Source organism: Manihot esculenta, chromosome 5 (assembly GCF_001659605.2).
Source record: "Manihot esculenta cultivar AM560-2 chromosome 5, M.esculenta_v8, whole genome shotgun sequence".
Lineage (NCBI taxonomy): Eukaryota > Viridiplantae > Streptophyta > Magnoliopsida > Malpighiales > Euphorbiaceae > Manihot > Manihot esculenta.
In genome coordinates this window covers 26,442,985-26,469,586 of record NC_035165.2, presented here as the reverse complement: position 1 = coordinate 26,469,586, position 26,602 = coordinate 26,442,985, and the positions used below count along the sequence as shown (strand labels likewise).

Below are 26,602 nucleotides of genomic sequence, written 5' to 3'. Positions count from 1 at the left end.
TCTCTATCTCTCTCTTCATTTATTGAACTCTCACTTAATCATCTTTAGACATCCACGTCCATGGCTGTGACTATATATGTCTCCATTACCATTCTTCTTTAAATTTGCACCGTTTGTGAGAAAAAGGGTCCCTTAGCTGAATGGTTCATGCTGCTGCACGCTCATTTCTATTGAGAAGATGGTATTGGAATCTTTGAGCAAAAAGATGCTGTGTGAGAATATCTTGCAAAGATGACAAAGAAGATTCCTAGTTGGTCAGTTTCAAGAGGGGTCTGAGAGGCAAGATCAGTGGGCGACACATTAGTGGCCATTCGCAGTAGACAACAGCTACACCTCATTTCTGGTTTTAATCAATATTTCGTTCAATGATCCACTCGATGAAACGCACACCTATTGATTTCCTGAGGGAAACATCAATCTTTTTGTCAATAGAAGGATCAATTTGCTTGGCTTAGTAGTCATATCAAGGAGATCTAAAACCATGCAATTAACTAACTTGCTATTCAATTTAAGCCTCTGTTTGAATATTGATCATTTACAATAAAATAATTTATAGAATTAATCATAATTTAAAAATTTGAAATTTAATTCACATTAACAAGATATATCAGAGACTCGAACTTAAAATTTTTTAAAATATATATATAAAATTTACACACTAAAAATAAAGAAAACTAATAAATCTATCGATTATTTCGAATTCACGTTACTTGTAACATGAGAATAATAATGTTAAAGATATTAAAAAAAGTGGGCAATGGCTGACTCTATCAATTTTGATAAATTATATGTTTATCATATCATCATGCTAGCTTTTACTTTCATATACCATATCTTAAAATTAAGAAAATCCTTAATTTTTATACGTACTTAATTAAAGATATTGTGTATTTTGAATTATTAATATACTCTTTATAATAATGATACTTAAATCTTAATTTTAAAATAATTATAATTAGTTATATAAAATTTATAATTATATTTAGTCGCTTTGAAATTAATTCTCTATTACTTTTTTTTCATATTGGTTTAAATTTCTCATTCCTTTTCTCACTCCTTTCACTACTAATTTATCACTATTCAAGCATTACATTAAATTATTTTAGTCAATAATCTCTTTATCTCCAATATAAAGTACATACACTCTTAACAAGTGAACGTTTAGGCTATATAATTTGAATAAACCATTTAAAATAATATATATGATACAATATAATAATTATTTAAAGTCATGTCATATCACTATAGAACATGACCACGTAACTATATGCAGTCGCAGAAATCTCACCCGTAGAAATGAAGACCAAGATACCATATCGCTTGGTGTTCCGCCAACACTCTCTCCCTCTTGAACCGGTCAAGTCTTGCACAAAAAATTACTGTTAGCAAATATATCTAGCAAATCTCCATTACGCCTAAAAAATACTTTTTCTCTATTAATCAAATGATTGACAACGCACGAACTACTACTAAGTTCGCTGCTAACAAGGGGCTATCATTTCTTCCACTCCTAGCAAAGGACAAAACACTCCATTCATGATTAATAAGGCAGAGCTCAACAACTTAAATAATGTACAGATGGTCCAATACATTAAAAAGTTGCAGGCAACTCTCAAGCAATACAAGACTCGGGAGAATGCCTCATTTATGGCCCCCAGAATAAGGGAAGAGACTTCTATCAAGATCCTAAGGACTTGGATGGAAGCGATTCAAACTCAGTCTAAAGGGAAGGTCAAGCTAAAGAATGAGCAGTCATCGAATAAGGCTCTAAAAGACGCCGACTAGAAGCTGGTATGTGTTGTGCAAAGGTATCAGAAGAAGCAGAAGGAAGACTATGGCCTAGACAATGCCTTGCCTCTATCAGAGGAAATCCTTGCAGAAACCTTTCCTACCAAATTCAAGCTGTCAAATTTAGATAAATATGACGGAATAATAAACCCCAAGAGTCACCTGGCAATCTTCAGAACAATAATGCAACTTCAAGACGTCAATGATTTCGTGCTATGCTGAATGTTCCCGTCCATGCTCAAAGGTTTGGCTTAAAAATGATACCAATATCTAAGCTTAGGTTCTATTCAAAATTTTACACAGTTTGTTATGATGTTTAAATCTAGATTTATTACCTGCATACCTCCTAAAAAGCTCTTCTCGGACTTGTAAAAAATCTGCCAAGGAGAGGGTAAATCTTTAACGAGCTTCATCTCACGTTTCAATGTTGAAACGATACAGGTGAAAGAACTAAATCATGAGATAGCATGCAAAGTATTGAAAAAGTGAACTTGCAACATCAAGTTCATGGACTCTTTGATCAAGAACCCTGCCACTATCTATCAACAACTGATGGATAAGGCTCAAAAGTACATAAAGTTGGATGATGAAATTCAGGTGCTAAGGAAAGATAAGAGAACGAGTCAAAATAAGACCCATAAGCTAGAAAGGCGAGGGTATGAAGGAGACTACAGAAATTATCCTGTGTCTCAAAGAAGGGACGACTGAGGTAAGTATAAGAGTTATACGCTGTTGTATGATTCATGGACACATATTTTAATATAGATCAGGAAAAACGATAAGGAGGTCAGATGGCCCTCCAAGCTCAATCCTGAGAAAGCTGGCAGACGAGATAGGATCAAGTACCGCCATTGTAATACCCGGCTAGACTCCGGTATCGGAATTCCTACCGTCCGGTGGAATTTCGGATGTCGGGAACCTCTAGAAGGGTAAAAACATGTTTTATAAAATGTTTTCATGAATTTTAATGGTTTTAAGTATGAAATTAAATGAGTTTTTGCATGAAAAGTCCTTGGAGGAAAACCCAGGTTCGGCCGCCGAAAGCCAAGTTCGGCCGCCGAACATGCATGCGTTTTGGAGGCACGTTAGGTCCCCGAAAGCATGAGTTAGGGAAGTCCAGGTTCGGCCGCCGAAAGTCAAGTTCGGCCGCCGAACATTGCATGGATGCGGAGGCACTTTCGGCCCCCGAACGTGGCCTGGCCAGCCACCTATAAATGGGGCACTTAGCCGAAATGGGCGAGCTTTCTCCCATTTTCGGCCACAGCAAGCTTCTGACCTTCCCTTTGCAACTCTTGTGTTCTTCTTCCAAATCTCTTCCATTTTTCTTGAGTTTTAAACTCATATTTGCAAGTTTGAGCATTTAAACCAAGTTTTGGAGCTTTGGGAACTCAGGAGCTCATTTTCGTGGATCTCCAAGTTTAGGTCATCTCCCTCTCGATCTTCAAGAGGTAAGAGCCGATCTTAAGCCCCTTATGTGTTTTAAATAAGTTTTATGCAAGATCTATGGGTAGAAATGCATGTTAGGTTATATGTTGAGTTATAGGTTAATGTTGATGTTTTGAACAATGTGTTTTAATAGCTCTACTCACTGGGCTTTTAGCTCACCCCTCTCCCTTTACCCCCAGGCTTGCAGGTACAGGATATAGCAGGAGTCCGGATAGTGTAAAGAAGTCATGTTTATGTAATAGCTAGCAATGGACATGATCAAATTGTAATGTAAAAGTACAGTATAGTTATGTAATGAGTTTTATGGATGTTAGTGTGTGCTTGACCATAGAATGTTGTATCCCTTTTTATACATGATCTTAGAGATTTTGATGATGTTTATGTAAACCAGCTCAACACAGGTTATGTTACCCTTTGAGGGCACAGATAAGATCCCACAGAGGGATCAAAGTTATGTTTATATTTATGCACAGGTTGAGTTTGGTTGATGTTTATGAAAAGAAAAGTTTTAATTTTTATGCATGTTGTTGATCATGTATGGGATTATACAGGTTCACAGGTTTTATGTCAGGCTTGCTACGGGTCCCGGCGGCCTTAAGTCGATCCGGATCCTAGTGCCGGTAGCGGTCCGATTTTCGGGTCGTTACAGCCATTTTCACGAAGATCACAGGCATAGAACGGAGGAGTACTGACAGGTAAAAAATGAAATTGAAAGATTGATAAGGGACGACACGCTACAAAAATTTGCTAGAAAAAATAGAGAGGAAAGGAGACCTAAACTTGAGGTAAGAACTCCTAAAAACACCACTGACAATGAACCCGTTTGGATTATACATGTGATCGCAGGTGGCCCTAATGATGGCAAGGGAAAGAACAAGCATGTTGCTGAGGACGTTTTGTCCAAAAAATAGGAGTTATAGGCAAAGCAAGAGATAAAGTTCAGACCTGCAGATAAAGTGACAGGGTTTTTCCATAATGACCTGTTAGTCATCAATGTTCGCTTAAACAGGTATGACATAAGGCTGGTCTTGGTCGACACATGTAGCTTTGCCAATCTCATTACTTTAGATATTTTTAATAAGCCAGGTTTAGATAAGAATAACATTGCTAAAGTCTCCTACCCGTTAGTGGGATTAGGGGACAAGAGTGTGACAGTACTGGGCACCATTAATCTCCCTCTTATGCTTGGTGATGAGAAACACAAATGGAAGTTATATGCAGAGTTCGCAGTGGTAGACATTTCACTCGCCTACAATGTAATACTCTGCCATCCAGTCTTAAACTGTCATGGGATAGTTATTAACATGGATGCTATGTGTCTAAAGTTGTCAGCTCTAAGAGGATTAGTTGTTGTTCGAGGTAGCTAGAAATCAGCACAGGAATGCTACAAACACTCAACAAAAAGCCTCAAAAGGGCAACAATGCCCATTGATCTGCTGGAAAAACTAGATTTCCATACGAAGTTAGAGCCAGCAGACTTAGTGGGAGAAGTCCAACTAGAAACTAACAAAAAGGTATGTTTTAAAACTGCATTAAGTAATAAAGTAAAAGACAGTTTAATAGAATTGCTAAAACGCAGAATGACCACTTTTTCTTGATTTCCAGAAGCTGTAACAGGTATTGGACCATCTCTAATAACTCATAAGTTATCCATTGCCGAGATAATAAAACTGATGCAGCAAAAGAAAAGAAAGTTTGCACTAGAGAGACAACAGGTGATTAAGGAGGAGGTTAACAAACTCTTAAGCGCAGGGTTGATAAAAAAGGTCTAGTATTCTACATGGCTAGCTAATGTAGTACTAGTTAAGAAGGTAAATGGGAAATGAAGATGTACATGGGTTTCACTAACCTAAACAAAGTGTGTCCAAAAGATCACTATCCGCTCCCATCCATCGACAGGTTAGTAGACTCTACCTTGGGACATGCAGTGGTCCCTTCCTTTGATGCCATTTCAAGTTACCACTAGATCCTGATGGACCCTGAAGATGCAGGAAAAACTGCTTTTATCATTGATAAAGGAGTTTTTTATCACAAGGTCATGCCATTTAGATTAAAGAATGTGAGAGTGATCCATCAAAGGCTGGTGTCCAGCATTTTCAAAGACTTGGTAGGAAAAACAGTTGAAGTATACGTAAATGATATGATAGTGAAAATTCGGTCCTTAGAAGATCACCTAGGTGATATTCTAATGGTTTTCGACATACTAGATAAGTCAGGTATAAAACTTAATCCTAAAAATTATACTTTTGGGGTAAAGGCTGGGAAATTTCTAGGGTATACAGTCTCTGAAAGAGATATAGAAGCAAACCCGAAAAAAATTAAAGCCATCCAAGACCTGGAGGCACCCAGATGTATAATTGATATAGAAAAATTAAACGGACGGATCACAGCTTTTGGCCAGTTTATATCATGTTCAGTAAGGAGGTGCCTCCCATTCTTTAAAGCCTTAAAAGGCAAAAACAAGTTTGTGGGAGAAGGGGGGGAGGGGGGAAGAGTGTGTGGATGTGGAAGCATTTGAGAACTTGAAAATTTTTTTATCGTCTCCTCCTTTGCTAAACTTGCCCATCAAAGACGAATTGTTATTATTGTATCTGTCTATCATGCAGAAAATAGTGAGCTCTATGCTCGTACAGGAGGGCAAAAGGGAGCAAAGCCCCATCTACTACGCCAGCCAAGTCTTGAAGGGGGATGAGTTGAATTATATCCCTCTCAAGAAGTTGGCATTTGTAGTCTTGATGTCTACCACAAAATTGCATCCCTACTTTGAGTCACATACCATAGAGGTAAGGACAAACTACCCCCTACAAAAGATACTTCATAGGCTAGGGTTTTCAGCGCGGTTGTCCACTTAGGCAGTGATACTATCAGCGTACAACATCAGGTATGTCCCAAGAAATGCGATGAAAGTCCAGGCTATAGCGGATTTCATTGCAGAAATGACTCCACCCTTAGAGATTTCAGAACTACCGGTTGAGGAATGGAAGGTCTAGATGGATGGTGGTTGTGGAGTCGGAGGTTCTAAAATTGGAATCTTGCTACATAGTCAGAATTGGATAAAGTTTCATCACACAGCAAAACTCGCCTTCTTTGCCACTAACAATATAGCCGAGTACGAAGCCGTGATTATAGCGCTGAAGATTGTCGCGGAAATAGATATACAAGATTCCATTATTTTTAGTGACTCACAATTAGTTATTAATCAATATCAGGGGCAGTTCAAAGTCCGAGATTCTAACCTTATCAAATATGAAGATAAAGAATAGTCCTTATAACAAGGATCAAAGACAGGCAGGGCGACAATTAACTTTGCTAAATGGCAAGAAGTGAGAATGAGGAAGCTGATAATTTGGCAAAAACGGCGGCGGCAGTGAACAACACTTGACTCAACTATTCCAATTTGAAAAACTACATACTCCGACAACCGATGAAAAGGAGTCTTTTTCCATCGAGAAAGGAGAATCATGGATGATGTCGCTATACAAATTCCTGATGGAGGATGAGTTGCCAACCGATGAACTATTGGCCAAACAGGTAATAAGAAGGTTGTCTAAATATGCACTAATTTATTGTTGGTTATACAAGAGGTCATCAACACAACTATGGTTACAATACATAACAAAGGATGATGGCCAATGTATCCTCAAAGATATCCATGAAGGAGACTGCAGAAGCCATGAAGGAGCTCAGATGATCGCCTGGAAGGCATTCAAGAAAGGATATTACTGGCCAACAATAATGTAGGATGCAAAGGAACTCGTCCAAAAATATCAAGTGCATGTAAGCATTCCACGAACTCCCAGTGAGATGCTAGACATTCTTGGCCCTTTCCCAAAGGCAATCAGATCAAAGAAGTTTGTGATTATGGCAGTGGACCATTTTAGCAAGTGGGCCGAGATAGAGGCAGTCCAGTCTATCACCACGTAGCTAGAAATCTCCTTTATCAGCAAAAATATTTTTACTCATTTGGAATCCCTAAGGAATTCATCACTGATAATAGGACTCAGTTTGCGAGTTTCAAGTTTAAAGACTTCTGCAGGAAATGAAAATTTGACTTAAGATTCAACTTGGTGTACTACCCTCAAACCAATAGTATGACTAAGGTTACAAACAGGATTGTACTACTCGGCTAGATTCCGGCATCAGAATCCCTACCTTCCGGCGAAAACTCCGTTGGAATCTGGAATTTCTGAAGATGCCAGAGTCTTCTAGAGGGGTAAAATGTGTTTCTAAAATGTTTTCACATGATTTTATGGTTTTAATGCAAAAGAAATGGAGTTTTGAAAAGAATAGGCCAAGGAGGAAGGACCCAGGTTCGGCCGCCGAACCTCAAGTTCGGCCGCCGAACATAGGATAGTTTAAGAGGCATGTTAGGCTGCCGAAGGTGGTGAAGTTGTGGAAGCAGCTTAGGCCGCCGAAGGTGGTTGACCGGCCACCTATAAAAGGCCCTCAGACCGAAAATGGGCGAGTTTTCTCCCCATTCTGGAGCTCAGGTGTGTTCATGTCCTCCTTTGGTTGATTTCATGTTCTTTCTTCAAATCCTTCACGTTTTTATGAGTTTCTTTTTGGGTTTTGAAGTTTTAAAGCTTCAATCAAGTTTTGGGAGCTTGGAGACCCAAGGAGTTTGTTTCCTCCCATCTCCGAGTTAGGGATCACACCAACCCTCGATCTTCAAGAGGTAAGTGTAGATCTTTGCCTTCCTTTATGTTTTAATGAAGTTTTAAGAAGTTTTGATGCTTGTGTGTGGGTAGATATGCATGTTAGGGTTTATGTGGGTTTTATGCCCAATATTTGTTTATATGATGTTATGTTGAGAGGTTTAAGTTAGTGTATACCCTATATGCATGAGGGAGTGTGTATGCATGTTTGGGAGAGAGCATGTGAGGTTTTGGGTTGTTTTGGAAGGGTTGGAGGTTGTTTGTGCATGAGGAGGCTGAGTTCTGCCTTTCTGGAAGAACTCAGGTTCGGCCGCCGAAGGGACTTTCGGCCGCCGAACCTGCCTGTGGTAGCATGATTTGGCTGCCGAACCCTGCCCCCGAAAGTTAGACTTTCGGCTCTGGAAGGGAGTTTCGACCGCCAAAGGTGCCGACGAACATGCATGAGTTTCGTCTCTGGAAGAACTTTCGGCCGCAGAAGGTGCCGCTGAAAGTGGCTGAGTTTCGGCTCTGGAGGGACTTTCGGCCGCCGAACCTGCCGCCGAAAGTGCCCTGTTCAGCCTTCCTTTATATGATTTCTATGATTGTTCTATGATGTTTTAGGGGGTTTTTGGAGAGTTGTTTAGAGTCTTGTTAGAGTGTGTTTGGCACCTCATTTGAGTCCACCTGTGTAGGATCGGACCCGAAGGACCGAGGAGGCCAGCAGTGTTAGCTGTTGCGGCGTCTGCCAGAGGTGAGTAAAACTAACTCAAATGTTTTAAGCATGTTTCACGCATCATGAATACAATGTATATGTATTAGGTTGCTTGCATTAGATTTCACGAAGATGTTGCATTGCATAATTTGCTGTTGATGTGGATGGACCAAGGCGATCCCAATAGCCCTAGCTATGATATGTTAATGAAGTCCTGAGGAGCCCCACCGAGGGCCGGGCAATAATGAAGTCCTGAGGAGCCCAAAGGGCCGGGCACCATGTTATGTTACAGAAGTCCTGAGGAGCTCCTTTGAGGGCCGGGCACAGATAGAGGGAGTTTTGGTGGTCATGTCCATCCGTGATGTGAAATGTTTGTGATGTGACGCATTCCATGATAGCATATGATTTATTACACTGTTTTATGTTCTGCTCACTGGGCTTTTTAGCTCACCCCTCTCCCTCACCCCCAGGTTTGCAGGTCAGAGGTAGATCGGGAAGTCTCAGAAGTTAATGCCATGCTTATGTAATAGATTAGTGTTTTAGTGAGGACATGTAATGTAAATTGATATAATGTATTGTAAGATAATGTGATGTAATGTAACGTAAATTAGAGTTATGTTTATGGATTAGTATTGTGCTTGGCCCTAAGGCTTGGTTAGTCCTTTTTTAGTACATGATGTATATAATGTTTTAAATGTTGAGTTGTGTGTGAACCAAACTTGTGGCATGTGATGTTTACCATGCTAGAGTATTTGATGAGGACTCTAGTGGAGGTCTTATGCTTATGGTTATGATGCATGCACAGGTTAGGTTTTAGTTCATCGGATGTGATCCAAGCTTGATGTATATTATGTTGACCCAGCTAGAGCATTTGTTGAGGGCTCTAGTATGGGGTTCTTTTATGTTTCCAGTTATGTAGTATACAGTTCAAGCTCGGTATATACATCAGATGTTTAAAGTTTTTATGTTAATGTTTTGATCTTGTATGGGATTTGACCAGGTGATCGGAGGTATGTTAGGCTTGCTACGGGTCCCGGCAGCCTTAAGCCGATCTGGATCCTAGCGCCGATAGCTGTCCGGTTTCCGGGTCGTTACAAGGACAATCCTACAAGGTTTGAAGAAAATGCTTGATAAAGCTAAAGAAACCTGGCCTGAGGAGTTACCCCACATTCTTTTGGTATACAGAACAATCCGGAGGACAACCACAAGGGAAATTCTGTTTTCACTTGTATATGGGACCGAGGTAGTAATCCTTGTAGAAGTTCAAGTAAGCAATTTTAGGACACAACAACCAAGTCTTCAGGGGACTCTAAGGAGATGCAATTCAACCTAGACCAAGCCGAGTTTTTAAGTGAATAGGTTGCAATCAAAATGGTGGTCTACAGAAATAAAATATCACAGATGTTCAACAATAGAGTCAAACTACGAGTCTTTAATATAGGAGATTTAGTCCTTAAAAGAATTGATGTAACAGACAGTAGTATCGGGTCTGGTAAGTTGTGAAAAAACTGAAGAGGACAATTTAGTGTCTCGAAGGTTATTCACTCTGGGTCTTATAAGTTGGTCAATTTAGATGGTCAGATTATTTCCCGTTCTTAGAATGTTTGTAATCTATATAAATTTTATCAATAAAATTTAATGAGGTGTTCTTTCATGTGCTATATTTTTTAGTTATGAGAAATATTGGTTTGTCAAAATTAAAGATTGTTAATCAAAGCGTTTTCTCAGTATGAAAAGCCACAAGGCGGGTATCCACTAGGCTGATGACTGGGCGTTAATCTCAATTATTTAAGACTTGATGAAGCCAAAGCCACAAGTCAGGAATTCGTCATGCTCATGACCGGGTATTAGTCCTAATTATTAAAATTATTAAGGTATTTTTATACCAAGAGCACAAGACGGAAGTCTATCAAACTCATGAGCAAGTATTAGTTTCAATTATTAAAATAATTAAAGGCATTTTTATGCGAAAGCCATAAGGCGAGAGTCTGCCAAGCTCATAATCGGGTGTTAGTTCTAATTATTTAAATTATTTAAGGCATTTTTATACTAATGCCACAATGCGAGTATGTACTAGGCTCATGACCATGTATGTGCTAGGTTATTGTTAAAATTATTTAAGGCATAAAGCTAAGGCCACTAAGTGAATCTTTCAGGCTCATGATTGGCTATTAATTTTAATTATTAAATTTATTAAAGATACTTTTATGTTAAGGCCACAAGACGAGAGTCCGCCAAACTCATGACCGAGTGTTTCCAAATTATTAAATTACTATTAAAGACATTTTTATGTCAAGATCACAAAATAAGTATTCGCCAAGCGTATGATCAGATTAGTTTCAATTATTAAAATTATTAAAAATGTATTTTTATGTTAAGGCCATGAGATAAGTGTCCGCCACAAAGAAAGATGAAGATAGAACAGACCGAGGGAAGAAAGAGAAACGGAGAGCAAGGGGATGGAAAAAGAGAGCTGATGAATCTAACTTGATCAATTTGATATGATTGTAAGGGTAATAATGTCATTCTAAAACACTTTAAACATTTTAGCAACGATTTCGACGATTTCGACAGCAAGCCCATTGTGCAATTCAAAAGAAAAGAGAAAAGATTATGCACAAAGAGATGGAATTCCCGATCAAATCCACTAACAGCTCCAACCAAAGCCGAGGCAGGACGGCCCGCTCTGCTAAAAAAAATCCCCCGTACGATGCGATAATCATCTATGGATCTAGTTCAGCACTGCTGCGAGCAAGTAACGCCACAGCCCGAACCTACAGGCAGACAATTTATAAACTGCAGGAAATCCACGAAATGCGAGTCTGCTTAGCAGTTTCTGCATATTTGGAAGAATACACATACAAATTTCTTTGTCAATTTGTTGCCAAGTGTTTGTTCCATCAATAGTCAACGACCCCCCCCCCCCCCCAACATTTCCTTGTTCTACCACCTTCTCTCGCTCTCTCTCTCTCAAGGTTCTTACTAGCTAACTTCCGTCTTGTAAACAAAAATAAAAAAGTTAGAATCATACACTTCAACAATATCACTTTTTAGTCAGCACCCGTATCCTCTGCAGATTTCTTATATTCTGGCTTCAGCTCATAAGTTCCTTGATTTGTTCCTCGCTTGTTGTACACACACAGCTCATTCAGAATCTCCTTCAAGAATTGCTGCACATTAAACAACACAGGCCATATTTGTAACTTGAATATCAAGGGAAAAAAAATAAAACAATACATATATATATATATATATAAACACAGCCAGTTTAACCATCCTTCTCCATTTCCTCATATCCAATGATCATTATTAGCTTTAAACAATCACAGGAATGTATGTGGTCTTAGAGGGGCAATAGGTGGAACGATGGTCCAGGTGCCACCAACTCAACTAATAAGGCAACTTTTGACCATGTAATTAACAAATGATCAAACTACGAACAAGATGTAACAAAATGCATATCACTCTAATCAATGAGAAGCATACAAAAATTTTATGGACCCACAAGTAAAAACATAAAGAATAAAAATAAAATAAAATGAAAGAGTAAGGAAATCACACCGCAGGTTGATCAGTTTCTTGTACAAGTTGCTTCAAGGCCCAATTAGGTTGTCTTTCAAACAGCTTGAACATGATATCCTCCAATTCCCCACGATCCCTCCTGGTTCTCTTCATGTCTGACTGTTTAACTGGCGCTGTTTTCTTCTTATCCTGCTCACAGACAAATGTCAATGAAGTTCACAGATTCATTTGTGGAAGCAGGCATAGCTATTTCAGTAGAGGATCATGCACGCTTCCAAGGAATAATGTACATACAAAAAAACCACTAAAGAGATGCTCAGATTATCTTATTCCCAGAGAAACATTGTTCCGAATAATTCTGCAAGTTAAAAGCCAAAATAGATGGCGACTGACCTGCACAAATTCCTAAGGTACCACATAAAATGAGAAGAGAAAATATCAATACCTTTGAGTTGGATGAAATCAAGCCAATCATTCCAGGCATGGGTCTCATGTGCACTCCTCGGTCATTATCAATCACCTTGTAGACATTCAACCAAAAAATAATATCATAATTCTAAATGAGCAAAAATGGAAAAGAAAATGGACCACCAAATTCCCTACCTGTATTTGCCTATTTTTAATCATGGACTTATTTGTTCTTTCACGGCATAATCTTCCATACTCCTCAATGTTTTCCTCATGGGGCTTCATGTCAAATTTATGTTCCACTTTCCCTTCCATTGCAACCTTTCCTATAAAATCAATTATCCAGTTACTAAATGGAGCACAACTGTCTAAAGAAAGGGAGATAAAGAAAAACAAAAACATGAAGTGTATATCACATTGTTGAACATAACATCAGAAATCAGCTCCAAGATATGCAATAAGCATCCAATTCACACAATTCTGGCTAAGGTAACACAGTTTATATGATCTTTGCAAATTGCAACAGCAGTGTAATCATGTTTTTTATGTAACAGCAGCACAATGTAGTCTCCTAGTCATTTTTAGCAGGCAACAAAAGAATATATGCTACAAGGTTCTAGCTAAAGCTGAAACTAGCAAATATCAAGGAACAAGAAAACCAACAACTGTTTCAAAATTTTACCAAGAATCAGAGCATGAGTCAAAGAATATCAACAATATCAATAAACTTAGTTCTATTTCAAAAAAACAAAAAAGCAAACAAAAACTCAGCTAGTTCCCAAAAAACACAGCATAAGCTTTCATCAAAATCTGATGTTAGGTTGTCATAAGAATATTATATTGCCATTTTCCCTGCTTCTCTTTCAAATTCATCTCACTTGAATATCACAAATACAAGGTAAATTAGAAAATAAGATCTGAATGCCACTTCTTCTATTGAAAATTTGACGTATCATACAAATTTGCAGACATAAGGTTCAAGTCCACAAGATTTTAACATTCACAGGAATAAAGAAAATTCACATTTGACTACCAATCAATGTTTAGGATTACAGCAGTGCTAAAGCAATTTAATGAAAAAAAAAATGAAGACCATGCATGTAATTCTGCAAATTGTAAAATCTAGCAGTGGTTTCAACATCAGACTAAAAGATAATCTCAATTTCATAAATTTTTGAAGGCAATACTTAAAAATTCATCATCACAATGAGCAAGTAAAAAATAATGAGATTAACAGCAACCAACATGAAACTTCAGAATATATATTTCCCCAGCAATTCTATGCCTCTTGGGTCACCAAGTAACAGACATGAACAATATTTCAAATCTATTAAACAAATCAAATAAATAAATAACTAATTAAAATCAAAAGATATGAATTAGAACCTTACCTTGACTTGTTTCAGAGAAGACAGACATAGGAACAAAGTCTTTAGACATGTTAAGAATATAACTCTTAGGTATATTGCTAGTCTCACTGCCAGCCATCTCCATAGTGAACTGATAACCATTTGGGAAACAAGAAAGAAAGATGGAATATGATTATGAGGAAATATATCCTTCTATTAAAGCAACAGAAAAGTCAAATATAACAATAGCAATTGGAGTAGAATATAAGACTCCAAACTACCGTTCCTATATCATATTGCAGTTCCACTAATGAATTTCATTACCCTGAAATGCAGCTATTACAAAGTTACTTCCCTATTGCAGATCAATGGAATATGAGGAAAATAAAAGATAATCTGTATAGTGTATAACATACCATCTATTTATATAACCGAATAAACTACTAGTTACATCTCGCTACCATGCTCAACAAGCACATAACAATGCTATCATGATATTGATAAATTGACGAGGACACATGTAATAACATAAGTAATATGTGCAGCCCAGATGCAACTGAATTAATAGATGGTTTGCATTTCAATTGTGCCAAAATCTATGACGAAAATTTTCACCGGATATTTCGTGGATCAAATAAGTGACTGTACAAGCTAATAAACATAAAGATCGCCCGCACAAATTGAAGCAACACTAATTGAATAACATCAATTCGTGCTCAGAGTAATTATAATGAAATTTGCAGCTAAAATACCTAGTTTATAAGCTCAAACATTTGTTTATTTAAGTTCAGTAGTAGAATTGCTTCATGCCAATAAAAATGAATTAGGGTTTGCACAAGTCGGTGTTAGAATATATGCAGAGCAACGATAAAACGCCAGATTGACAAATCACCATTAGCCTACCCGATAACCTAAATCTAGAGTATCAAACTGCTAAAAATAACAGGTAAAAATCCAAGAAAAAATTAACTAAAATTAGCAGTTGCAATCAAATTGGGAGAGATTATATACCTGTAAAGCGGAGGGATCCTCGGAGCGGAGAGGATCGAGGGATAGAACGACCTTAGAAAGAGGATGAGAATCTGACGAAGAGGGCTGACTCTGCCATGACTTCGCTACTACTAACGGACACTTCATCAACCACACCGATCTATCAGCCTTTGCCGTTTCCAAGACACCGCTACTAATCCCACTACTACCATGATCTTCGTCCATATCGGTATTTTCTTTTCTCCGTTTGTTTCTCGAGAAAGTGTCTCTCTCCTTTGTGGCTTCCAGTTTTTCCTCCACTTTCTCCTCTAATCGTATCTGCCCTCTCCCATTGACGGCTTTCTCTGAAATATTGAGCGCTGGACCCGACCCCAAAAGAACCGGCGTTCATAAAATACTGGCACGTGCTTGTGAATAATCAAACCAGCTTCCTCTCGATTCTCACGGAGTCACGCTGGTTAAAATTACGTGGTAGGATATGACTGGTCCGGTTTTAACTCGTAATTGCTTTATACGACATCGTTCTAAATAGTTGAACCGTACAAAGACATGCTTACCCTTAGGTATAAAGGAACCGAGTTTCGAAAAAGTCGGGTTGATCAAAATCTTTTTGAACTCATGTGAAATTGAATTTTAACTCAATTCGAACTCAATGTATTGGTTGGACCAGTTATGAAAGTTTCTCCTTTTTTTACAGAGGATTTAAACCCTTGATTTCTGCCGATTCGCAGTTATCTCTATCTCAATAAGTAAGGGCGACGTCATCCATCCTTTTCAGGAATGAGGTTGTATATATGATTTTGTATTTTCCGATTTTATCTTATCGAGCATTGTCCGTTATTCTTATAAAGGAGTATATATGGGTTCTCTCTCACTATTCGGTTCTCTATTTAAAAATTTTAATAATTATTATTTTCTAAGTTGTATTTTTCAATTAAAAAAATTAGTTCTCTTCATTCGTGCCAACCTCAACCTTGCTATGAAAAAACTCCTTACCATCTTCTCTCACACATTCCTCCACGTAGCCAATCAAGTGGCTAATTCATATTTGTAATTAAGAATAATTCACACTATCTATGTTATTTTTATTTTGACTTTAAATTTAATCTCTTTAGTTAAGAAAATTATATATATATATATATAACAATTAGCAAAAGAAAATATTTCTTTTATTTGTTTGGATTTGGTAAATATAAAATTGCATGTTCTTTCCGAAAACAATCATAACGTTTTACAATTAAATCATATTATTTTTTTTACAACGAAAATTTTATGAAATTTTATTTATCATAATTCTAAAAATAGTAGAAATTACATTTATTTTTTATTAAGATAGTTTCTGAATTTCATATTGTTTTAATTATAAGATACTGATGACGTTGAGTCATCTGGGTCCTGGATCCACACCAGTGAATATTGTTCGCTTTGACTCAAGGCCGCACGGTTTTGCTTAAAACGCATCCACTGGGGTTTCAAGGATAGAGACTTATAAGACCTTCTTCCTTTCAACCTCTTTCCGATATGGGATACCTTTGATCCACCCGCATAGGGGGCCTTCCCCCCATACAGACCTGAGCGTGCTCGCTCAGCGCACCGTACTCGTGAGGACCAGGGTTATGTTTTTTTTCACAGACGGCATCATTTGATGATCTGAGATCCAGAAAATAGGGTTTACAATGGGTTCTGTAAAACTGAAAAAAACTTAGACCTAGAGAAGAATATTTCTCCTTTTATATGTTTTCTTTTGTCTGCTAGTGACGTGTTAACAGAACGTATATCGTTGGTCCACCTGTCCCTGTTACATTGATACGGACGTACGAGGGAATCAGAACTCTGCTCCATGCGTAACGACCTTTGATTCTCCCTGTACGTGTATAGAGGGGTCCACAAGGCGGATGAATGAGTCTTCCTTCTGGTTCTGGACTGGGCCGGAAGATAGAAGCAAAGCTGGGCCCAAAGGAGATCGGCCCGAGGTGCAGTGAAGGCGAGGCCAGCCTGGTTAAGAAATTCGGAGGGGCCAGGTATCAAGGCTCGAAAGAGCCTGACCTGTTAGTGTAGAGGATGTGTAGGCTTCTGAGCGATGGGCCGCGATCGAGAGCTTGGCCCCTGATTGAGATGGAGAAATCTAGTGGTTATCAGATACTAAATAGATTAATATAATTATCAATATTATTAATAAGTATGATTAAATTGCTAAAAAAAATAAATAATACGTGAAGTTGATTTTTGTCGAGCGGAAAAAATGGTTTAATTAATTATTTTTATATTAAAAAGTTATCAAGTTTTTTTTAAGAGATATTTAATATTATTGAGTTCTAATACTCAAAATACAATCATACTCATAGTCTTAAAAATAAATCAAAAATAAAATAAAATAGACTATGAATCCATTCAAAATCACATACTTAATTGAGATATACGAATCCATAAAAATAAAGTAAAGAGTACAACCCATTTTTTATCTGCTAAAATAGGGACCATGTAGCCGTTATCCAATCTCCAACTAACTCTATGAAAACCTCTTCGGATACAAATTCTAAGGAAAAAAATAACAAAAGAGAGAAATGCACAAATCTAAAACAATAGACTATAACTAAAGGAGGATAAAGTTGCTAGAGTCAAAAGAAAACAATGTACTTCTACAATAGAGCTAGACTTGGCTAAGCAAGAAAATGTTCATATGCATATCATCTCCATCCTGCTATTAGTTCAAAACGAGCTAAGAACAATTGAAGCAAGTCTCTACAGACAAAAACACATCACCAAAACACAGCAAAGCTTCTAGTCATCGATAAATTTTATTTTTCAAAATTTATCGATGTAAAATACAGTGAATACAATTGTAAATACGTAAAGTCGATTAAATTTTTAAAAATTTCACCCCAATACAAGTTGCAACCACCTTTTTTAGCACTTCAAATGGTGATGGAAAGTCCAGAAAATGGCAAATCTGCATTCAATGATACCCTATTTTCAAGCTCAAGACATTCAATGAAAACTATAAAAGAACAAAATATATATTCCTAAAGTAGAGGTGAGCGAATATAATAAAAAATAAAAGCTAAAAGAGAGGATTCTCTCCAAAAATGTTAAAAGAGAGAGAATCACATGTTCCTTTTTCAATTGAAAATTGAGAGAGGCTTCAAGGTATACTCCTAGTTTTGTATGGTAATCAGTAGCCATAGTCTGGAGCCTACAGCTATGCATCAGTATTCCAAGCTAAAATCAAAATAAAATTAATTGCAGATAAACATACGAAACAAAAAAATAAATCATTATTTCATTTGTAAACTAAAATTAAAATAATTTAGTTAAATTTATTTGATTCAAATTGATTTTTTTTTAAAAAAAAAAAAAACATTTTCAATCACTGGACTGATTTATATTCAATTGAATTATTTGATTGATTCAAATCAAATTGATTATTGAAATCAAATTTTCTCCTATCTAATTCAAAGCCCTTAATTCCGATAAATATTAAAAAACACATTTAAATTATATATTTATTTTCTAAGAGATACTTGCCCCATTGTCATCTTATTGTTTTTTTTTTAAAAAAAAAAAGCCTCAAGATTTTATATTACTATTTTTTACCCACTAATTTAGAATAAAATTTTCACTAAGAATTTAATTTTTTTTTCCTTTTTTATTATATTTTTTATTTAAAATCAAAGAATTAATTTATTTTCTAACCTATAAAAATTTCATTTGAAAAAAAATGAATTTTAAAAATTCATTTAATTTTTTTTTATGAATCGAATTACATTAAATAAAATATTAACATTAAGAATTAACTATGAATCAAGTCAAAATAAGTTGGACAAAAATCAAATCTTATTTTGTGGGTCAATGTCTCATCAATCACTAAATTAGGTATCCACTGCATTCTCTGAATGCATTTAACTTGAGTTTGGGGAATGGGATGGCCACGACTCGATTTCATCTTGACCAAGACACCATCGGAATCTAATAATTCTTTCTTTCACCTCCTTTTTCAAATAAATCAGTCCATAGCCCATCACAAAACGATCACGTATCAATCAATCCACCAATTATAAATCTCGTAGTTTCTCCAATTTCATCTCCCCTTTTCAACCTCAATTTTACCTAATTATCACATGGGACAAGAAAAGAGAAGGGAGAAAAAGGATTCCAATTTTGACTCTACTGATTTTCCTTGTGTGAGAAGTTATTCCGATTTGAAACTTTAACTAATTTTAGTTGTGATTTAAAAGGAGAAAAAAAAATCTATACAATCCTTTTATATTGAATAACAAATGATTCTCTATTTCTTGAGTGCATACACAATCGATCTAAACAACCGATTAATTCTTTATTATTTAGGTGTGTACACAATTACATATATAATAATTACATTATAGTTATTCATATAGCGAATTTTTTATAAGTACGGTTATAATCAACGATTACTATACAACCGTTTTACATATAATAGTTATATGAAATAATTTTTCGACAATAATATCCTAAATAAAATTAAAGGTTAAGTTTAAATGAATTTATCTCTAAATAAATAAAATTAAAGATTAAATTTAAATGAATGTATCTCAAAATTAAGAGTAATATAGTGCAATTGTGAAATCGCAAGTCAATAACACATAAGCAAATACCATTCCCGTCGAATTAAATTTTCACTTTTCATTGGTTGGATATACAAATAAACACTTTATTAACTGAAATTTGAATAAACATTTTATTAACTGAATTTTGAATCGTTAGATCAAATAAAGGATACTCGATGAAATTCATAATTTTCTTAAAATTTTTTTTCTTAAATATATTTGTTTATTATTTTTTGCAAAATATTCAAGAGCTAAGCTAACACCATTCTAATGCTCATTTTCTCCGTACATAAACTAAATCAACAATTAAACTAAATCAACAATTAGAATAAGCACGAAAATTAAAGTTTATAAACTTGTAGACTGTAAAATTTTCTAATTTTATCGTAAATTAAGGACTCATATACTCACATTCGCCACATATGATAATTTCAAACACCTTCACTTCTAGCATTTAAAATTAACATAGGATTTTCATAACAACAGCAATAATGATAACAATATAACTACTGCAATAAGTTCACATGCTATGTATATAAGTATGAAAAAACCACAATTGATTGCATCCTCAAGGAAAGTCAAACACACAGATCTTTAGTAGTTTGTCACTTCAAATCAGTCTGTCAAGCAAGCAAACCACTTTGAATTGGACAAAAAGAATATTTATATATAAGAAAATTAAAAAAAATCGATATTTTATATAAAATAAAGGCGACATAATATTAATCAGTGTACATATACATAATACATATAAAACATTTAAAAATTCTAGAATAATCCGAAATGACAGCAACTGGATAACAATTATGGGAGTAAAAATTAATATATTATCTGGGTTTTCTCTGTTGTGCTAAGAGAGTCTCAATCCATAGAGAAACGAGAGCACATGCAATGGGTCAGATCTAACGTAAGTAGGGAAATATTAAGACCCTTCTCTATTATTCTCATGCACCAAATCTAGAAAACCTACACAAACAAACAATAATCCTATATTTATTCATATTGGGCAGTAGCTTCGCTGCCATGCATATCATTACTGATACTCTTTCAATATAAAACATGCTTCAATCACATGCATGTTCTTGCAGGGATCATTAATATATATATATATATAAAAGAAAAACTTTTTCTGATTCCTCAGCTAATAAGCAACTCTTTCCATGCACGTCTATTCTTCTACCTATAATTATATATATAAGCATCGAGAGATGAAGAGAAAGAGAAGTTCTTGTTTCACTTTTGAGTTTATGATTGGGATTGAGATTTGCCCAACTCTAATCCCTTTTGTCAATGAACCAAAGGCTTAATTCCAAAGGAATTCCATGCCCTTTTTTAATCTTCTCATTCAGAATTTATATAAACATATAGTTTTAAATTCTTTGCTTAATCAAACACGAAACCTATTTCATCCCATTTTAAGCCGCAAGCAATCTCATAAACGGGAAAAAAAAAAAGGAGCATCGAGTTCAACACCAACCAGAAAGCAAATTCAATATCAACCATAAATGATAAATATTTCTTCTTTTTTCTATCTTTTGCCGGAAAATTAAAAAAGAAAAGAAAAGGAAAGAAAAGAAAAGCACACAGCACGAATCCATATGCTTCACAACTATACTCAAAACCAAAACGACAAACGTATCGATAAGATCAAAATAAATATACTATAAACCATGAAAATCTGAATGGAAATTCGAAACCAAAATCCAAGATCCACATTTCTGTATGATCATCTCTTCTTCTACTTCATTGGTTGCATGTTAAAACTACAAGAAGAGAGTCGTAACAATAGTAAAAGAAAAAGAAAACGCACAATTTTACTAATTGTTGACAAATGAAGGTTTGTTAAGAATAATGCAAATACACTAGAGCTTAATCATGGAGGCCTATTGTAAGCTAGGACCTTGGAGGTGGGAAGAATTGCGTACCAGCAATAAAAGCATTGAATGGAGCTGGATATAGAGATGGGTCGAGCAAAGCTCCAGCACCTGGGTTATTAGCGTTCGTCGTAGTTGCTGCGGCGCTAGTCGTCGCTGCTGTCATGAAATTCAGTTGCTGACCTCCGCCGGAGGAGCTCTCTCCTCCACTGGTATACCGACCATCGGGACCTTGATCATAGAGAATTCCCTTGAACACATGACCTCCAATGTTCACAGCCGTTTGATATGCATACTGCTCATCTGGTTCATCCATTGGGCTTACTCTAACACAACGAAACACTGCTGGGGAATTCACTTCCGGTGGAAAGTGCTCTATTTCCAACCCTAATTTGTCTCAAAATTTGGGAGAATCAGTGTGAATCGAGTAAAGATTGCTTGTAAAACTCTATGCAATTGATAATAATATACGAAACAAAAAGAAAGAATCATGGCAGCCTCTTGTTGGTTACTTTTTTTTCGTCAGTTTTACTAACGAACAGTGATAAATTGGAAAAAAGACAGAGAAAGAAAAAGAAAAAAGCATGTGGTGGGTGGCTGTGGAGGTGGACTTGATACTAACACACGCAAAGGATACGGTCGATGTTGGGTACTAATGAACTGGGGAGTCGAGAAATTCTTCAAGATCTCATCATTTTATATACGCAAACGACTTTTCTCTGGGATTACAGTTTCTTGAAAATTCCTTTCATGAACCTTTCGCAGATTTTGAGTCATAAAAAAAAAAAGTTAAAAAAGAAATTCGTCCTAGTATGTTTACTTTGGTTTTGTTTGTATCGTAAACAGCTACTTTACCTGTCGTGGTTGTGGCTAAACGAGTGCAGGCAAGAGAGGGAGCATCACCTTGATTCTCTCTCTGCCTTTTTGGATTCTCTCCTCGAAACTGTTGTTGTTGTTGTTGCTGCTGCTGCTCTTGCAAAGAAGATAGCTGTTGTTGCCTCTCTCGCCTTTTAGAAGCAGGGACCCAAGTGCTCTTAACGTGGGTTTGGCACGGAAACCCTCGGCTTTTACAACACGTTCTACATCTCATATGGACACAATCTTTTTTAGCTTGGTTCCCGCAATCTTGACAGTTCATTCCTCCTCCTACTCCACTTTGCCTCATCACCATAAACCCTGATCTTGATGACTCATCAGACAAACTTATTCGACTAAGACCCACTCCATACGAGGAGTAGCTGTTCATGTTTTGCTGTTGTTGATAATCCTGCTGCCATATCTCAAACCCCTTGTTGTCGATCTCTTCGTTTGATCTGTACAAAAAAAAGTTGTTCTCTGGATCTTTGTTTTCTTCTTGTACTTTACTAGATGCTCCTTCTCTCCCACTTAGATAGAACCACCCAGCCATTTCTTGCACCCACAAGCTGAAACCAACCCCAATTTAAACCAAAAATCCATAGCAAAAACTTAACACCCCGAAAGTAGCTATTGAAATCTGCAAGATCAGTGGGCTTGGTTATCAGGGTTATGTTGGGAGTTGAAATTTGGGTAGCTGGGTTTTTAAGGGAGACTTTAATATACGAGTCTTCACTGTTGAGTCTGTGACTCGATCTCCTTCTCCTTCTCTCTGAATATGTGATCTTGCTGTTTGCAGTTTTTTGGTAAATACAAAAATCAATTGCAAGAAATTTTGTTTAGGGTAAGAGATTATGGAAGAAGGGTTTCTCTGACCAGAAGAGAGCGAGCTTTCTCCACTGTTGTTTCTTTCGATTAAAGCAATAATGGCAGAGAATTAGACCTCTGCAACGCCGCCATGACAACTGCACACACACTCCGCTACACTCTCCTCATTTAAGACAAACCTACTCTCTTTCTCTCTCTCTCATCAATTACTCACTCCCTGCTGCTCCCAGCTTCTCATTCTGCTGCGGGAGAGATTATTAAAAAACCAAAAAGAAACAAGAATGATGAGAAGGAAAAAGAAAAAACAAGAAAATCTCTCTCTGGGCACTTCTCTACAGTTATCTTCCAGTTTCAATGAATCTAATAAAAGATATCTTGAATCTTAGCCATTCAATATATATCCTACGGTAATGAGTATCTACACGTGGCAAAGCATCACCTTTTCCTTATCGTCCTTGCACCGGAAAACCCGCTTAGTACTTTTTTCTGACTCTTTCCTGTAATTAAGATCGTTCCTGCAGCTTCAATTTGTAATCTCCCCAGGCAATTTGCCCCGATATAGAACCTCTCTCTGCGTGACAGCACTCCACTTTTTATTATCCGTCACAGACGCTATTTGGCTGATTATTTTATTTTATTTTTCTTTTAGATATGTTAGTTTTAGATCAACGGTCGTGATTATGTCTGTGCGAAACGGCACTGTTTAGATTTTATGGTTAAAATTCCACTACGAATTGTGTGTGTAATCATTTTAGGATTGACTAGCCAAGCTATATGATAATTTATATTATGAATTAAGAAATTGATCAATGTTTATAGGTCAACACCTTTGATTTGCTATTGGAAGCAACGCTTAAGGTTAAACGAAAAAAAAAATCAATAATTAATCAATATAAAAAAATTGACAATTTTTTTTGCATATTTAATTTATTTTTTATGTAATTCACTTTGATTAGAATCAAATTTAAAATTTCAAAGGATTCAAATATAAATAAATTAAAATTATTTTTTATATTTAATTTTAAAAATATAATTATATATTATTAAAACTTTATAAATCTTTATTAATATTTACCTATATAATAGAGAGAATTTAGAAAAATAAAAATATTTATAAATAAAGATAAATAATTTTAATTTTTTGTGTTCACGATTACAGATTTAGTCTGATGATAAATATATCTGAATAAATCTGAGAGATTTTAAATTTTACTCTTTTAAATCTGAATAAATCTGAATAAGTCTGATGATAAATATTTACTTTTTTAAATATATCTGAATAAATCTGAGAGAATAAATCTAAGGTGTCGTATATAAGAACTATAATTACATTTATTCCTACTTCAGTTGTCAATCTTACCTTAGTCCAATAAATAACGCCATAATATTTATTGAAAAGTTCATATTTGAATTCTCATACTTTCAATTTCTTATTAAAAAAATAAAATATAAAATATAATTTTTTAAAATTTTAAATGTTTGTAATTAAAATGAAGAGAATATGAATGAGCCTTTAGTTAAATAAATTAAGTGTGGACAATTCATTATTAAACCCAAAAAAAAAAAAATTGGAAACCAAATGATTTAAATCAGAAATAAGTGCTTCAGTTAAAAAAAAAAAATCAGCGATAAGTGATTTCAAAAGAAGAATAAAAAAAAAGGAGAGAAGTAAGTAATAATTGGAGTCTAGTGGCTAGAGAATGATCCATCCAACTAAAATCAGTAGAATTAGGTTCCTTTTCTACCTAAAAACAACTTTATATTTCTAGTGCAAACCACTGATTAATGACTTAGATCTGTTCCAAGTAATATTTTGTATTTTAACTTAATCCAAATATTAAAAATTAAAAATTAAAATATAAAAATTAATTTTTTAAATTTTTTTATTAATTATTATAATAATTATTTGTATATTACTAAAATAATTAAATACTACTAAAATAATTAACGTATGAGTTTAGTGTTAGAATTTAACAGCATCCGGTTGAAATTAAAAAATTAATTAAATTGAATTAATTTTAAATTTTGATTTAATTTAAATTTTATTTTTAAAATTTTTAATTATTTTAATTTGATTTTAATTAAAAAAATCGATAAAAGTGAATCAAACTAATTAATGATAGTAGTATATTATTTTTAATAATATAAAAATTAAATCATAATCGAAGTAAAAATATTTCAATTAAATTTTAAAATATTAAAAATAAAATATAAAAAATAAAAAAAATTATTAAAAAGCTCAACCGATTAAACCAAATCAAATTAAACCAATTTAATTTAAATTAATTTATATTCAAAATCAATTTGATTCAATTTTTATAAACACTCAATTTTCAATTTTCAAAGAATGATAACCCTAATTAGTATTATTACAGATTCCACATGTTTTATTTTCTTTATATACTCTCTCTGTATCATAATTTTTATTCACTTTATTTTTAATATACATTAAAAAATATAATTTTACGGCCATCTTAAATATATTAAATTTTATTAAATACTAACAGATATTTTAAAAATTTTATTAAAATAAAATAAAATTAAATAAGATTATAAAAACCTATTTATATGTTAATATAATTTATAAATAAATAAATAAATAAATATTATGAAAAAGAAAAGATATTTCATTTCATATTATTATTATTAGAATTGTATTTACCATATTTCTTTGATAATATTATGCCGATGGATTCACATTTTGACAATACTTGACAATGCTTTATTCAAAAATTAATCACTGATTCTTTTTTATTAACGGCGCAATGAGATTTATTGTTACAATCAATACTTATTAATTTGATATATATATATATATATATATATATATATATATATATATATAGTCTTTAATGATTGTATCCCGAATTCTAATATGCCACAATTATAATCACCATTTGATTCATGTGCTTTTTGAAAATTATATTATTTAAAACTATTCATATTCTTATCTATTTTATAATTAATTTTTAAAATTAAATTACTATTTAATTGTTAAATATTATTATTATTTATAAAAAATAATTTATATGTAAAAAATATAAATTAAAATAATTTAATATTAATTTTAATAATTTTAAATTATAATATTAATAATATTAATATAATAATTTTATATACTATTATTATGGATAGGAGTGTAAACGAATCAAACTGTTCGTGAGCTATTCGATACTCGGCTCGATAAAAACTCGAGTCCACTTTTTAGACTCATTTAAAAAACGAGCCGAGTTTGAGCTTAATAGTATTCGGCTCGTTTAGACTCGCGAGCTGATTCGTAAATAGGTTCATGAACAAGCTCGTGAGTAGACTCGCGAATAAACTTGTTTGCTAACACTAATCTCACATTGAAAATTGAAGGAATATGAAAATTGTGACTTTTCTATAAAAAGACAATCCTTATATATTATTTTTGATTAGTTTTGAATCTGAGAGATTTCAATTAAATAAAAAAATTTAATTTAGAAGTCTCTTAATAATTTTATAATTTAAATTTATTTATAATTTAAATAAATTTGAATTATATTGAACTTGTTTATAATATAATCGAGTTCAAATTCGAATCTAAATAAGTTCATATTCGAATTTTTTGAATAGAGTTTGAGTTGACTCG

General features: G+C 34.5%; 2 protein-coding genes across 4 annotated transcripts; both read right to left on the bottom strand.

Moving 5' to 3' along the window:
* LOC110614327 (transcription initiation factor IIF subunit beta) lies at positions 1–15,251 on the bottom strand. The gene is made up of 7 exons (XM_021755840.2): positions 14,871–15,251; positions 13,902–14,010; positions 12,706–12,836; positions 12,548–12,622; positions 12,142–12,291; positions 11,531–11,750; positions 1–13 (listed from the first exon to the last, which is right to left on the bottom strand). Exons 1-6 carry the CDS (start codon positions 15,072–15,074, stop codon positions 11,631–11,633), a joined length of 789 nt encoding a protein of 262 aa, XP_021611532.1. The 5' UTR covers positions 15,075–15,251; the 3' UTR covers positions 1–13; positions 11,531–11,630.
* A 5,752-nt stretch (positions 15,252–21,003) lies between these two features.
* On the bottom strand, positions 21,004–23,541 carry LOC110614953 (protein EXPRESSION OF TERPENOIDS 1). 3 transcript variants are annotated; one of them, XM_021756647.2, is made up of 3 exons: positions 22,162–23,541; positions 21,358–21,693; positions 21,004–21,195 (listed from the first exon to the last, which is right to left on the bottom strand). In XM_021756647.2, the coding sequence occupies exons 1-3, from the start codon at positions 22,712–22,714 to the stop codon at positions 21,176–21,178; spliced, it is 909 nt and encodes a 302-aa protein (XP_021612339.1). In that variant the 5' UTR covers positions 22,715–23,541; the 3' UTR covers positions 21,004–21,175. The 3 variants fall into 3 exon arrangements, with proteins under 3 accessions (XP_021612339.1, XP_021612338.1, XP_021612340.1); XM_021756646.2 differs by having other exon boundaries at positions 21,004–21,693; positions 22,162–23,228; positions 23,429–23,537; XM_021756648.2 differs by having other exon boundaries at positions 21,004–21,693; positions 22,210–23,541.
* Between the last annotated feature and the right edge of the window lie 3,061 nt (positions 23,542–26,602).

Bases quoted from the DNA above. Each gene is read 5' to 3' on its own strand.
- LOC110614327 (XM_021755840.2), bottom strand. From the start codon at position 15,074: ATGGACGAAGATCATGGTAGTAGTGGGATTAGTAGCGGTGTCTTGGAA. The intron at 14,011-14,870 runs GTATATAATCTC...AATGGTTATCAG, and splicing joins AGGATCCCTCCGCTTTACAG to TTCACTATGGAGATGGCTGG. The intron at 12,292-12,547 runs GTATTGATATTT...GTCTGTGAGCAG, and splicing joins TGATTTCATCCAACTCAAAG to GATAAGAAGAAAACAGCGCC.
- LOC110614953 (XM_021756646.2), bottom strand. From the start codon at position 22,714: ATGGCTGGGTGGTTCTATCTAAGTGGGAGAGAAGGAGCATCTAGTAAA. The intron at 21,694-22,161 runs GTAAAGTAGCTG...GAGACAAATTAG, and splicing joins TTTAGCCACAACCACGACAG to GGTTGGAAATAGAGCACTTT.